Here is a 13,795-nt window from a genome sequence, read left to right on the forward strand (position 1 = left end):
AGACAGCAGTTCAGTTCTCTTTAATGTACAGGGGCTGCACAGTGGCATGGTGTGAATGCAGATACAGTAAAGGAGGTTTGAGATTCGCTGCAATCTGGAAAGTTGTGCACACGAACTGTATACATTTGCATATATGAAAGATAGGATTTTCGCGCATGCTTCCAAAAGCCAACTTTGTTCTTTGAAATATTAGTGCATTTGTCACAGAACAGAACAAGTAGTGGCAAAGCCTATAAGCCTACCCTATATGCAAGAGCTACCGGCTTTTCCAATATGTTTTATCCATGTTGTACACAAGCGTGGCTGCTCTTAAGCATGGCTAAAAGTTAGTGGCATAGAGGGTAGTGGCGTGGAGTGGAGTAGCATAGAGAAGAGTGGAGAAGAGTGTTGTAAAGTGGTGAAAAGGCTCATACAGTGCTGTCAAGGGTAGTGTCAGAGTGGAGTGCTGTGCGGTGGAGTTGTGAGAAATAGAGAGGTGGAATGTCATAAAGTAGAGTGGAGTGTTGTGGAGTAGAGTGGAGTGGTGTAGAGAATAGTAGAGCAGAGAAGAGTGAGTGGAGGAGCATAGAGTGGAGGGGTGTAGAGTTGAGGGGTGTAGAGTGGAGGGTGTAGTGTGGAGGAGAGTGGAACAGAGTGTTGTAGAGTGAAGTTGATTAAACTGTCATAGTCTGGGGTGGCATAGAGTGGAGTGGTATAGAGTTGAGTGGTGCAGAGTAGAGTTGTGGAGTTGAGTGACATAATATGTCATAGAGTAGAGCGGAGTAGAGTGGAGTGGCGGAGAGTGGAGTAAAGTGGCATGGAGTGGCTTGGAGGGACTTACATAGTGTGGAGTAGAGTGTCATAGAGTGGAGGGGTGTAGAGTGTCGTAGAGTGGTGTGGTGTAGAGTGTTGTGGAGTAGCACAGATTGGAGTAGAGTGTTGTAGAGTGGAGAGGCTTAGTGTGAAGTGTTTTGGTATAGAGTGGAGTGCTGTGGCATAGAGTGGAGAATCGTAGAGAAGAGTGTCGTAAAATAGAGTATAAGGCCATATAGTGTCATGAAGTAGAGATGAGTAGAGTGGTGTAGCGTGGAGTAGAGTAGGGTGGCGTAGAGTGGAGTGGCATAGAGTGGAGAGGCGCAGATTGGGGGGAGTAGAGTGATCTGGTGTGGAGTGTCAGAGAGTGTTGTGGCATGGAATGGAGTAGAGTGGAGTGGCACGGAGTTGAGTAGAGTGCCGTAGAGTGGAGTGTCTTAGAGTGGAATGGAGTGTCTTAGAGTGGAATGGAGTGTCATAGAGTGGAGTAGCATGGAGTGGCGTAGAGTGGAGTGGTGTGTCATTAAGTGGAGTGGAGTCTCAGAGAGTGGAGTGCCATTGATTGGGATAGAGTGGAGTACTGTAGAGTCGATTTGCGTGGAGTGACGTGGAGTGACGTAGAGTGGAGTAGCATAGAGTGGAGAGGCATAGCGTAGAATGGAGTAAAGTGTTGTAGAGAGGAGTAAAGTGTCATAGAGAGGAGTAGAGTAGAATGGCATAGAGTGTAGTGGTCCGAGAGTTGCGTGGAGTGGATTGTCATAGAGTATCGTAGAGTGGAGGGGTGAAGTTTGGAGGGCTATCGTGTGGAGGGGCGTTGAGTATCATATACTGCAGAACAGTGGTGTATCGTAGAGTGAAATACAGTACAATGGATTGGCTTGTCAAAGGGAGAAGTGGCATAGAGTGGAGTAAGTAGAGTGGTGTAGAGTGACGTTGAGGAAAGTAGAGTGGAGCAGAATGGCGTGGAGTCTCATGGAGTGTAGTAGAGTGGCATAGAGTGTAGTAGAGGTTGTTCAGTGTTGTAGAATGCCGTGGAGTGTCATACAGTGGTGTAGAGTGGAAGGTTGTAGGTTGGGGGGGCATTGAGTGGCAGGGCATATTGTGGAGTGGAGTAAAGTGTTGTAGAGTGGAGGGGCATAGAGTGTCATAGAGAGGCATGTGGTAGAGTGGAATGTCATAGAGTGGAGGGGCGTAGAGTACAGGGGCATAAAGTGGAGGGGTTTAGAGGGGTGTGACGTGTTGCAGAGTGGAGTGGTATAGTGTAGACTGGAGTAAAGTGTTGTAGGTGGTGTGGAATAGAGTGACATTGAGTGGCATAGAGTGGAGAGTCATATAATGAAGTGTTGCAGAGTGGATTGTCATAGAGGTGAGTAGAGTGGCTTAGAATGAAGTTGTATGGAGTGGTGTAGAGTAGTGTAGAGTGTTGTAGAGTGGCATGGACTACAGTAGAGTGTTGTAAAGTGGTGTAGAGTGGGGTAGAGTGTTATAGAATGGCGTGACAGAGTGGAGGGTTGTAGATTGGAGGGGCATGGAGTAACCTGTCAGAGAATGGAGTAGAGTGGAGTCCCTTAGAGTGTAGTGGAGTAAAGTGCTATAGGGTGGTTTGGTATAGCGTGGAGTATCGTAAAGTGAAGTAAAATGGTGTGAAGTGTAGTAGAGTGGAGTGGAGTGGAGTGCAGTGGCATAGAGTGGAGTATCATAGAGCAGCATAGAGTAGATTGTAGAGTGCCATAGAGTGGCGTGTCGCAGAGTGGAGTGGCATGGAGTATAGTTGAGTGTCATAGCGTGTTTCAGAGTGGAGTAGAGTTGAGTGGGATAAAGTGGAGAGGCATAAGCATGGTGTGGTAGTGCACTGCCATTACAGACAACACATTTTAAATTGAAATGGCCATTACAGTTCCACAGACATACAATTGTACCGATAAAACTATACAGCACACAAACGATAATGTGTGGAAATGGCATCATCCAGCGTATTGTTTTATTTTGATCACATTCAAATATTTGTTTAGCACACTTTGGAATTACAACAAAATGTCCGTCTTTGTGCTTTCCTAATTCTGATATATTCTAAAATATTTGCACAGTTAATTTACAGAAATTTAAATTGTTTTGTATGCTAAAAAAAGACATTTAGTAAGTAAGTAAAATACATTTAAACAGTGCACACTCCCCAAAACGCTAACAAAACCCGGAGGCTGCAGCAGTGGCAGGGAGAGCAAATGAAAAAGGCAAGAATACCCTACACAGAATCAAAGGGAAAACGCCACCCCCTTTCACACCCCCAGAACGTCAGATAAAGGCTCACACTTTGAAGACAGAGAATGGATAGTAAACACTAAGCTCCCTCAGAAGACAGAGCCTGACATTTGACCTCTGTCTTTGAATATACAGCAAATGTATCAAGATGAGAACAACATTTGAAGGCCTACTTACAGAAAGCCAGCACTCATGGAAGAATACAGTAAACACACTATGCTCCATGAGATGCAGTGGATATACTCCGCTCCCACTGATACAACGTTAGTGTTATTCATCAACTCCTATTTGTTTTCCTGAAAAATACAAGGACTTTCCAAATCATAATTGGGACCTTCCTTAATTTTTTTATTTAAAAAAAAATTTCTATGACCTTTCCATATGGTCACTTATAAGTATTTTCCGATTTCTTTCCCGCTCTGAAGGTCTCCATATCCACACATAGATATACTCATGCAATGTCCAGAGTTATTTTGAAAGTCTGGTAAATCATTAGAATCTGATTTCAGATTCAAGTTACTCTATTTTTTCTCTTTTAGGACCTCTTATGGTGATTGTAGAATTCTGCAAGTATGGAAACCTCTCTAACTACCTACGTACCCGGAGGGATGGATTTATTCCCAGCAGGGTATGTATTTATGAACCCTGTTCTCCTTCCTTCCCAATTACTTTCTTACATTTAGCTTCTTGGGTGCCTTTTTTTTCCGATAAGTAATGAATCAGTATGAGACAATGAATGAATAAATAGACTTGTGGACGACAAGTCTGTAAACTGAAATTCCTCTGTGCTCCCTGGTAGGAGGAATGATTTTGTAGAGGATTCAGAACAGATTATATTCAGACAGTCGTATGCAGTATGTTGCATAGTCAAAATCTTTGTAATTGAAAGCGTCCCTTTTGCTTCAAGGTATTTGAGAAGGTTGAGCATAGGACAAGACAACATATGCAATAATATATACATTTTGTTGATGAGATATTGTGATGCTTTCCCATGGATACAATTTTGGGTGAGACAAATGGTCAGGATGTGTTTTAAGGGATGATTCTAGTGATTTCTGGGTCAGTAGACGTCCCATAGCTCCTAAATAGTTAACAGTCTTTTGGTCTTGTGTTGTAAACTGCTCTGAAAAAGGAGATTTGATGTTCTGGCCGGTGAGAGGAACGTGAGCGGGCATTGTTGAGTTTAAAGTCGTTTGTGGGGGGCGTGGCCAAGATGGCGGGCTGAGCGGTCGCACTTGCCGAGAGCTCCCGGACCCCTGAATTCCTGCACCGCTTGTAACCGCTGATTCCCCCCCGGATCAAGCGGCAACTGCGCCTGGTGCTTACGGTGGAGGTGTGGAGAGCCTGCTGAGCCTGGTTTGCGCCGTCGGGGATGAGATTCTGACCGGTACGGCCTGGGTCGGACCCCGCTGAACGGCCCGAGTGTGAGCCCGAGGCCGCGAGTCTCCCGACCCTCGGCGCGCGACGGAGCGACCGGCCTCCGAGAGGTGAAGCCCGCAGCGGTGCATGAGCTGTTGGAGTGGGAGTAGGCAGCGGCTTCGCGAACGGCTCGGAGTTGTCCGACGGCGGCTGTACGGAGCGGAACGGAGCGGAGGTGCAGAGCGGAAGCGGAGTCGGCATCGCCTCCCTACGCCAGCCCGTGGCTTGAGGAGGCCCGCTGGAGGAGATCGCTTCGGCTGGTTGTCTGTGTGGGACTGAAGAACGAGTCTCCCGGGGAAGATCTTTCCCTGAAGCCGTGGACCTCGGCGAACGTTGCACTGTGACTCTGCCCACTGGCCGGATTTTTGGCTCTCAGATCGGAGAAGGAGAGGGGATCTCCATCTTGGGCGTTGGCCCCTCGACTTTACTGAGCGGCCATTTTGTGAAGCTCGGCCGGGCCTCCCGGTGCTCTCTGTGTGGGCTGCTCTCGGATGGCATATAGCTGCTTTCTTCGCTGGACAGTGAGCCTCAGCGTCCTTTATTGAGCTACAATGTCAAATGCCAGGGGACAGCGACGGGGCGACCGGACCTTGCCGGAAATGCTGGGACGGGGCTCCCTACGCAGCGGAGGCGCCCAACCTGCTGCGACCTCCCCGGCGCCGACCAGAGGGGCGGATTGTGGAGAGCCCCCGGTGACGAGATCGTTTCTCGAATCGCTGTTTAGCTCCCTTCGGGAGGACTTTCAAGCGCTCAAGAATGAGGTGGCCGGGGAGGTCCGCGAAGTAAGGAGAGAGATGGACTCCCTGGGGGACCGTGTGAACACAGTGGAAGAAGCGGGTCACTCCAGAGATGAGGAGATCACCCATCTGCAGCAGGAAGTCCTACGGCTGCGGGAGCAACAGATTGAATTACAGGCCCACGCCGAGGACCTTGAAAATGGGTCCAGGCGAAACAACATACGGGTCCGCGGTGTGCCGTCTGGTGAGGAGGGTGAGGACGTGACTGCATATCTGGTGTCCCTCTTCCGGGCGATCCTGGGGGAGTCGGAGGACTTTCGGATTCGCATAGACCGGGCACACCGGGTGGGTCGCCCCCGCAGAGCTACGGCGCCCGCTCCGGACATTCTGGCCTTCCTCCCGAACTTTCCCTTGAAGGAGCGGATCCTCCGTGAGGCACGAGGGCAGCAACCCTTCCGATTCCGGGACCACCCTGTGACCCTGTTTCAGGACTTATCCACAGTCACGATACAGAAGAGGAAATCCTTCAAGATCGCCACGGACTTCCTCCGAGAGCATGAGACACAGTATTCCTGGGGACACCCCTTCCGTCTGATCTTTAGGTGGAACGGTGTCTTGCATCAGCTTCGGTCCCTCCAGGATGTCTGCGCGGTGTTGGGCCTCACAGCATCGGACACAGATACCCCGGCCCCACGGCGGAGGCGCAGCACTCGTGACGGATGGCGACAAGCTGGGGGGGGGGGCCTCTCCTCCGGCGGAGCGTCCGGGCTCGCCCGCAATCCGGGCGGACATGGCGGCTGCCATCCAGGAGGCCTCCAGAGTGGCGACGAACGGCGAAGTGGCCTTGACGGCCTGAACTCACTCCGGGGGGAGTCTACTCTAGCTCATTCTTATTGCAGGTGCGGGGATCCGGGGGGTGTGCTGGGAGGAAGGGCGAGTGCTGGTGGTGGTGGCTGGACGTCCACAAGATTGACTTACCACGGCCTTGCCCGTTTCGGGCCGGACTGGGACAATGTCTTTTTTGGAAAGTTTGGGAAGCGGGGTATGGGGTTGGGACAGGCGGGCAGATGTTTTGATTTTGGGACCTAGAGGGGGGTGGTGTAGATTTGGTTGTGTAGGGGCAGGGGGGGGTTTTCTAGTTGTGGGGTGTTGGGGTACAGGGACTGTACTGTGCCAGTGGGTGATTCAAAGTTGCTCTGTTTTGAGGCCTCGAATGGTGCCTTCTGTGTTTGATTGCGGGGCTTTGCTTCTTGATGTGTGCTCCTTGAACTCCCTCCTTGATGGCTCTTAAGGTGCTTACTATCAATGTGAAAGGGCTGAACAATCCGGTTAAGCGGCGGGCAGTGTTATCCTTGCTGGAGAACTCACAAGCGGATATCTGCCTGTTGCAGGAGACCCATTTGCTGGCTAAGGATTGCTCGCGGATGCGTACCCCTAAGTTCCCCACGCAGCTATTCTCCTCTGGCACCTCCAAGACGGCGGGGGTGGCCATCTTGTTTTCTAGGGGGTTCAGGGGGGAGGTCGTGTGCAAGGTAGCAGAACAGAAAGGGAGACTTCTAGTATACAAGATTAAGATGGGGGGATTGGCACTGACTGTTGGCACCGTCTATTGCCCCAATGATCATCAGGATCAATTCTTGCACAGGGCTCTGGACGACGTTGCATCCACCTCTGATAGGCACATAGTGTTGGGGGGTGATTTGAACCTGGTTTTCGACGCGGCACTGGACAGGTCTGTGCAGCGGCGCCATCAGTTGGGTGAGCTTTCGGGCTCGATTCGAACTCGACTTGAGGAGCTGGACTTGCACGACATGTGGCGCCGCCTCCACCCCACCACCCGCGCATACTCTTATTTCTCACACGCCCATAGATCTTATGCGCGCTTAGACCATCTCCTAGTGTCGGGCCCAATGCTCCTTTTGGCTTCGAGTGCGGACATGGGGGTCCTCTCTCTTTCGGACCACGCTCCGGTGGAGGGCGTTTTCACTCTTCCGCCGGCGGCTCGGCCGAGAGGGGTCTGGAGGCTCCGAGACACGCTTTTGCACAGGCGGTCGGTGGTGGATCAGATCCGGGCGGCCATTTTGGCTTTTCAGACCGTGAACGATAATGGGGATACTTCTCGTGCGACACAGTGGGCAGCCCTCAAGGCCGTGCTCCGAGGCGAATTTATCGCGATTTCCTCGGCCGAGAATAGGGACCGACAACTCAAGAGGGATGAGCTCACCCGGCAGGTGAGGGAGCTGGAGCAGGTTCATCATAGGACAGGGGCCCCCAGGGTGTGGAGACAGCTGAAGGCGGCGCGGAAGCTCCTGGCGGCCCTCGACACGGACCGGGCGGAGTATGCGATGCTTCGCCTGAAACACAAATATTACACAGGGGGCGATCGGTGTGGGCGGCTCCTAGCTAACAAACTTAGGGTGCAGCACCAGCAGCACCGAGTGAAGGAACTATTGGCCCCGGCCGGAGGTAGAGTCACGACCGATGAGCAGATAGCAGATGTCTTTCGCGGCTTTTATGCTGACCTCTACTCCGGGGAGGCCCCTTCGGCCCAGGCTGAGGTGGACTATCTGGACTCGGTCCCGCTCCCGTCGCTGACACAGGATCAGGCTCAGTATCTGGAGCGTGACATACGTATCGAGGAGGTGGTCACGGCGATATCCCGGCTCAAACTGGGCAAGGCCCCGGGTCCGGATGGCTTTATCCCGCTGTTCTACAAAACCTTCTGTCAGGAGCTGGCGCCTCTGCTGACTCGCCTCTTTAACTCCTTCGCAGAGCCGGGAGCTATCCCCCCCGAATTTCTCCAGGCCACGGTTTCAGTGATTCCGAAGCCGGGCAAGGATAGGGCCGCTTGTGGGTCCTACCGTCCCATTTCGCTGCTGAACACTGATTTGAAGGTGTTCACCAGTATATTAGCCGCACGCCTGGCGCTGCACCTCCCCGGCATGGTTGACTCGGACCAAGCGGGCTTCGTGCCCGGTAGGCAAACGGTAGATAACACGAAAAGGGTGACGCACATTCTCGAGAAGGCTTCCAGGATCCCTGGGGAGAGGATGCTCCTGTCCATCGACGCGGAGAAGGCTTTTGACAGGGTGCACTGGCCCTACCTGGAAAAAGTCCTGGGCAAATTCGGGATAGGGGAGAGGTTCCGTCATTTGATCTTCAACTGTTACCGGTTCCCATCTGCGGTGGTCCGGGTGAACGGCGGCAGCTCTCGACCCTTCCCCATTGAGCGGGGCACGAGACAGGGGTGCCCGCTCTCCCCTTTGCTCTTTGCCCTGTACATGGAGCCATTTGCCCAGAGGGTTAGGCAGAACCCTGACATTATCGGCGTCCAGATGGGTGGGTTCCGTCATGCGATTAGCCTGTACGCGGATGATGTCATTCTGACGCTGGATGACCCGCAGAGATCGCTGCCGGCCTGTGTGGAGGAACTGAACTTATTCGCTGACGTGGCGGGTTTCAAGGTGAACCTGGGTAAGTCAGCCGCCCTGGACATCTCGCTTACTGCTGCCACTAGGGTGGAACTGCAGAGGCTTTACCCTCTGAGCTGGTCCAGGGACCGGATCCCGTACTTGGGGATCCTGTTGGCGCCCTCCCTCCCGGAGATGGTCACGGCCAATTACGCGGCTCTGGGCGCGAAAATCAGGGAGGAACTGGGCCGGTGGGATAAGGGCACGCTGTCGCTACTGGGTAGGGTGGCCGCGGTGAAGATGACCCTCCTGCCTCAGGTGCTTTACCTCTTCAGAGCGTTACCGCTCCAGCCCCCCGCGGGGTGGCTTGCGGAGACTCAGACTGCCATTGCACGGTTCGTGTGGCAGGGCCGCAGGCCGAGGATCAAGAGAGGCATCGCTATGCTGTCACCGGAATCCGGAGGGCTGGGGATACCGGACTTGCGGAAATATTTCCAGGCCGCTCAGCTCCGCTATCTCGTGGAATGGAACCGGTGGGAGTCTGATAAGCATTGGCTGTTCCAGGATCAGGCGGTGGCGGGTAGGACGCTGCAGCAAGTGCCATTCTTGAGGCGGGCCCATCGCCCCCCCAATCTTTATGCGTCCTTGGTAACGCGGGTCCCGCTACAGACGTGGGACTCGGTGGCTGCCAGATGCGAGCTTACCACCTTCCCCTCTCCCTTTACGCCGCTCATTGGCAACCCGGACTTTGGCCCTGGGATGGAACCGGGTGCCTATGAGCGCTGGCGGGTGGCCCGCTGCTGCACTCTGTATCACTTGTACTCCCCTGAGGGGGTTGTCTCCTTCCAGGACTTGAGACGGGATTATGGCCTCCCGGAAACGGAGCGCATGCGATACATGCAGGCGCGCCACTGGGCATTACAACCCCAAGTGCGCGACGCGGCACACCGGGAAATTACGGCGTATGAGCATTGGTTAATTACTCGCACGTCGGACGCTAAACTGATTTCAGACCTGTATAGAATGCTGCAGCCCCTCTCCTTTCATATTCACAACCCCGGTCGGGAACGTTGGGAGCGAGAGCTCGGGCGCGAGCTGAGCCATAAAGAATGGGAACACATCTCCTTCCGCGCACGCCATTCGGCTTACCACACGGGTCTTACAGAGACCTTCACTAAAATCTCGACCTACTGGTACCGTACTCCGGAGAAACTGCACGAGATGGACAGGGCAATACCAGGGACGTGCTGGCGCAACTGTGGCAACACTGGTACACTAACACACATTCTATGGGAATGCCCCCTGCTGGCTCCTTACTGGGAAGAGGTCTTGGGCGAGGTGGACAAATGCTTTGGGATAGAACTGCCTAGGTTCCCGGCCTATGTCCTGCTAGGGCTGCCGAATGGGCTGATGTACCCCCTTAGGTCTAAGAGAGGTAGACAGATAGCGATTGCGCTGGGGTCAGCGGTGCAGAATATTCTCATACACTGGCGCACCACAACACTTCCCTCTGTAGTTGGTTGGCTACACAGATTATGGCACGTTCTTGGAATGGAGAAGATGTCCTTAGTAGCCCTGGGGGACACTGATACCTTTGAGGAACTGTGGGAGCCCTTTCACTGCCTGTTATGTTCCGAGTTTCGAGAGATCACCTGCCCTAGATACCTTCGGTTGTTGAGGCTGACGCCGCCACCAGACCCGCCTGCTTGATTGGGTGGGGTCGGTATTGTATAGCAGAGATTCATGGAGAGTTCGCAGTAGTGGAGACTGTAGACATTGGCACAGTACAGGGGGTGGGTTGGGATATGGTAGTTGGGGGTTTTGTTTGGTTGGGTAGGTTTTTGGAGCGGGGTTGTTTCTCCTCCCTTCACCCCCCCCCCCTTCCTCTCTTCCCTTCCCTTCCCCCCCATTTTTTCCTTACCCCCCCCCTTTTCTTTCATTCGTTCTCTCCTTTGTCCCTCCCTTCCTGACTTTCTTTCCTTCCCCCATCCCGTCCCTCCCTCCCTTTCTCCCCCCCCCCCTCGTTGTCTGTACGTGCCCACAGGTGCGAAAGCTATGCTCCCGAGGCGGATGGAGCCCCTTGCAAAATTGTGACTGCATTATTGTACTTGCTGTATAATGCGAACTGATGTGCGGTTCCTGTGGTTCATTTGTTCCCTGCCCCCTTGTGTCCTACCCCACCCTGCTTCAATAAAATACTTTAAACCTAAAGTCGTTTGTGGCACCCGCTACAACTTTGCAGTCCTTGGGTTCCCAATGGTTCGAGATGAAAGGCAGTATATTCAGGATAATGATCAACAGTCATTTGTAAGTGAAGGCCAGGAGGCCTGTTCACCAGGTGTTACAGAGAAGATGACATGCACCTTTTATATTTCTAGCAGGCGCAAGAATATTACAGTGGTAAGTGGGTGTGAGTTTATTAGTACAGTGAAAACCCAGAAGTTGTTGATGGACATATTTGAAAACGTGTGATCTTGTGTGATCAGTGGGGGCTTCGACCTGGTGATACAGTAATGACCATTTGAAACTCAGGATTTTGCTCTTGAATTTGTTCTTGCTCATTTTAGTTGGGTTAAAAGTATTAGTGATTTGTTTGAGTGCAATTAACTGATTTTTACTGCACTCACATTTGTCTTTTTTTTAGGTTTTCATAGAACGAGGGTTCTTGTGATCATGGGTTTCGTAGTTTGAGTTTCTCGAATGTCCCCTTAAATGTGTGCCTCCTACTTAACTACAATATGAACTGTTTTTTTCTGGGGAGATGAGTTCTGATATTTCTTCTGGTGTCCAGTTTCTTTTCTGTTTCTTTTCTAGATGATTGATGAATGTTTTTGGATTGGATCAGCCAGCTTTAACTTGCGTGTCAACCCTTGTTGAATGATCTGATGTTGATAACGTCTAGAATGTTTCCTTTTTCGTGATTAGTGATGTGGCAGTATTGCTAGAGGTTATTCTGCTGAAGTAGCTCCATAAAGGAAGGAAATCATTTGTTTTTGCAATTGCCACGGTTCCTTGAACTAAGACAATATAAAACACTGCAATTGCTCTAATTCCTTGAAACAAGAAGTCGAATGCAACCTGCTCTTAGCTAGAGAGGGGCTTATAAAAATGTCCCCAGAGTTTGGCAATGGCCAAGCACACCAGAATGGTACACCATGTTCAGGTTTAATCACTTATCCTGATCAAATGCTTTCTTCAATTTGTTATGTAACATAATACAAGTGTATAGAAGTTAAATATTTCTATTGGGATATGTCAGTTCCTGCAGAACGTCTAATGAATGTGCTGGACTTTTAACCCTTAGCCATTGCTGATATAAATAAGGAGTGTCACAAGATCATTGGACCCAAAGAGCTCTTACAACAAGCATTGGCAAAATAAATCGGTCTCACTTTTTTACACCGTCATTGCCACAGCCAATAGGTCTGAATTTCAACTGAAAATGCAAACCGCATTCATCATCTTTGATAATGTTTATTGCTAGAGACCTCTCCAGTCTAACATAAGTCCGTGCTGTATTCAGACACTCATACTTTCTGTGGCATACTCCCATTTGTGTAGCACGCTGCTGTATATTATGCCTTTATTAATGGTCTGTGGGGTCGGAAACAATTATTTTCTTACGCAGGGTGCACTACCTAAAACTGTTACCAAAGATCCCTCGAGTCAGATATATGTCCTAGCAGTAATCAGGTTGCAGTGCCTCAGGTCATTACTAGGGGGCTTTGGGGTATTTCCTGATGCAAGCTCCTGGATTCTGATATAAACCTTTTTTTTCTGAAGCGGATGCAGTTAAGTACCGTAGGCTAGAGATCCGTCATTACTAAAGGTCCTTGAAGTCAGAAATAAATCATTTCTAAATCAATGTACCGAAGCTCTTACTAGACGTATTCGAGTCAGACATGAGTCCTTGCTATAATCAGCCTGCGATACCTTAAGCTATTGGTCCCTAGAGTCTGCCACATGCCCATCCTGTAATTAGCTGCAGTACCTTATAAAAATACTCAAAAGTTCCATATGTGTCAACTACTACCCCTTCAATCTCAGATTACTAGAGAATTAGGAATAGTTTCTGAAGCAAGATTTAAAAATGCAGGCATATGCCGTCAAGCAAGAGAATTCTTCGACGAAGATGTGGATCTGGATCACCGTTGGTAAACAATTAGAAAAAAGCATTGGTAATGCCAGTCAATCTGGCTTATGAATCAAAGAGCCTTTTGGGTCTTTAGTGGGTGTAGGCACAACAACAAGTCATTGTGTATGCACTCTATCACTCATCTTTTGACTCATGCATCCATTCATTCTTTCACTGACTCATTCTTGCATTCAGCCTCTAACACAACCGCAATAAAACAAACATAAATCAATATACTTCCAGATAAATTAAAAGATTACAAGTAAAATATATTAATATGTTGCTGTCTAAGCACAGCAGGCACAGGCTTGCAATAATGAAACTAAACATAGAAACTGGTGTTTATTGCCGAGGTATGTTGTTTTAAAGTTTCAGCATTGCCGCCACATTTAGAACTAAGGTGTTGGCCATCCTGGAATGGTAAACAATGGTACACTGTGGATAACAGCATTCCATGATGGTCTCCTGGTTTATAGGAAGCAGCAAAGTGGGATGTGGTGTACTGCAGATGAAATTAGTAGCAAGCAAGCTGCCTTTTAGAACTGCCTGGAGAGCTGTAGTATCCTCTTAAAAGATATTAAAATAAAAAGGGAAGCAAGGAAATGAAAGGGGGAGAGTAAAAGAAGAAAATTAAAAAATAAACGACTGTCCATCAGCCCTGACACTGAAGAATTCCCATTTTCATTTATATGAAGATGTGATCAGAAAATGCTGTCATTCACAGAGCAAGAGAGCCAATGACTGATGTGGAATGAACCATTTCCCCATGTAGTACGCTGTCATGGATGAAAGCAGAATGTAAATGACACTCAGGCAGACCAATAGCGGAACAAAGCAATCCAAACCCGCTATGTAACCATATGATATTTATTTATATGCATGGATGTACATATTATTTAATGTTTTTTTTCTATTAAAAGGCATACAGCTAACAAGAGGTTCTAGCAAGAATTATTAAAGGCCAAACCCATCCCCCCTCCCCCCCCCCAGATTTTGTCAGATGCTGTAATCAAATCAAAATCCATCCCCACGAAGATAATCTG

At 50.1% G+C, this 13,795-nt stretch overlaps 1 protein-coding gene across 3 annotated transcripts in view; it reads left to right on the forward strand.

Moving 5' to 3' along the window:
* Positions 1–13,795, forward strand: part of FLT4 (fms related receptor tyrosine kinase 4) — a 462,865-nt gene that overhangs the window by 371,074 nt on the left and 77,996 nt on the right. For all 3 annotated transcript variants that reach the window (XM_086931324.1, XM_086931325.1, XM_086931323.1), the window contains one exon: positions 3,591–3,679. In XM_086931324.1, the coding sequence (XP_086787450.1) occupies positions 3,591–3,679 (89 nt within the window). The remainder of the gene's footprint in view (positions 1–3,590; positions 3,680–13,795) is intronic.

This window comes from Lissotriton vulgaris, chromosome 7 (assembly GCF_964263255.1).
Source record: "Lissotriton vulgaris chromosome 7, aLisVul1.2, whole genome shotgun sequence".
Classification (NCBI taxonomy): Eukaryota; Metazoa; Chordata; class Amphibia; order Caudata; family Salamandridae; genus Lissotriton; species Lissotriton vulgaris.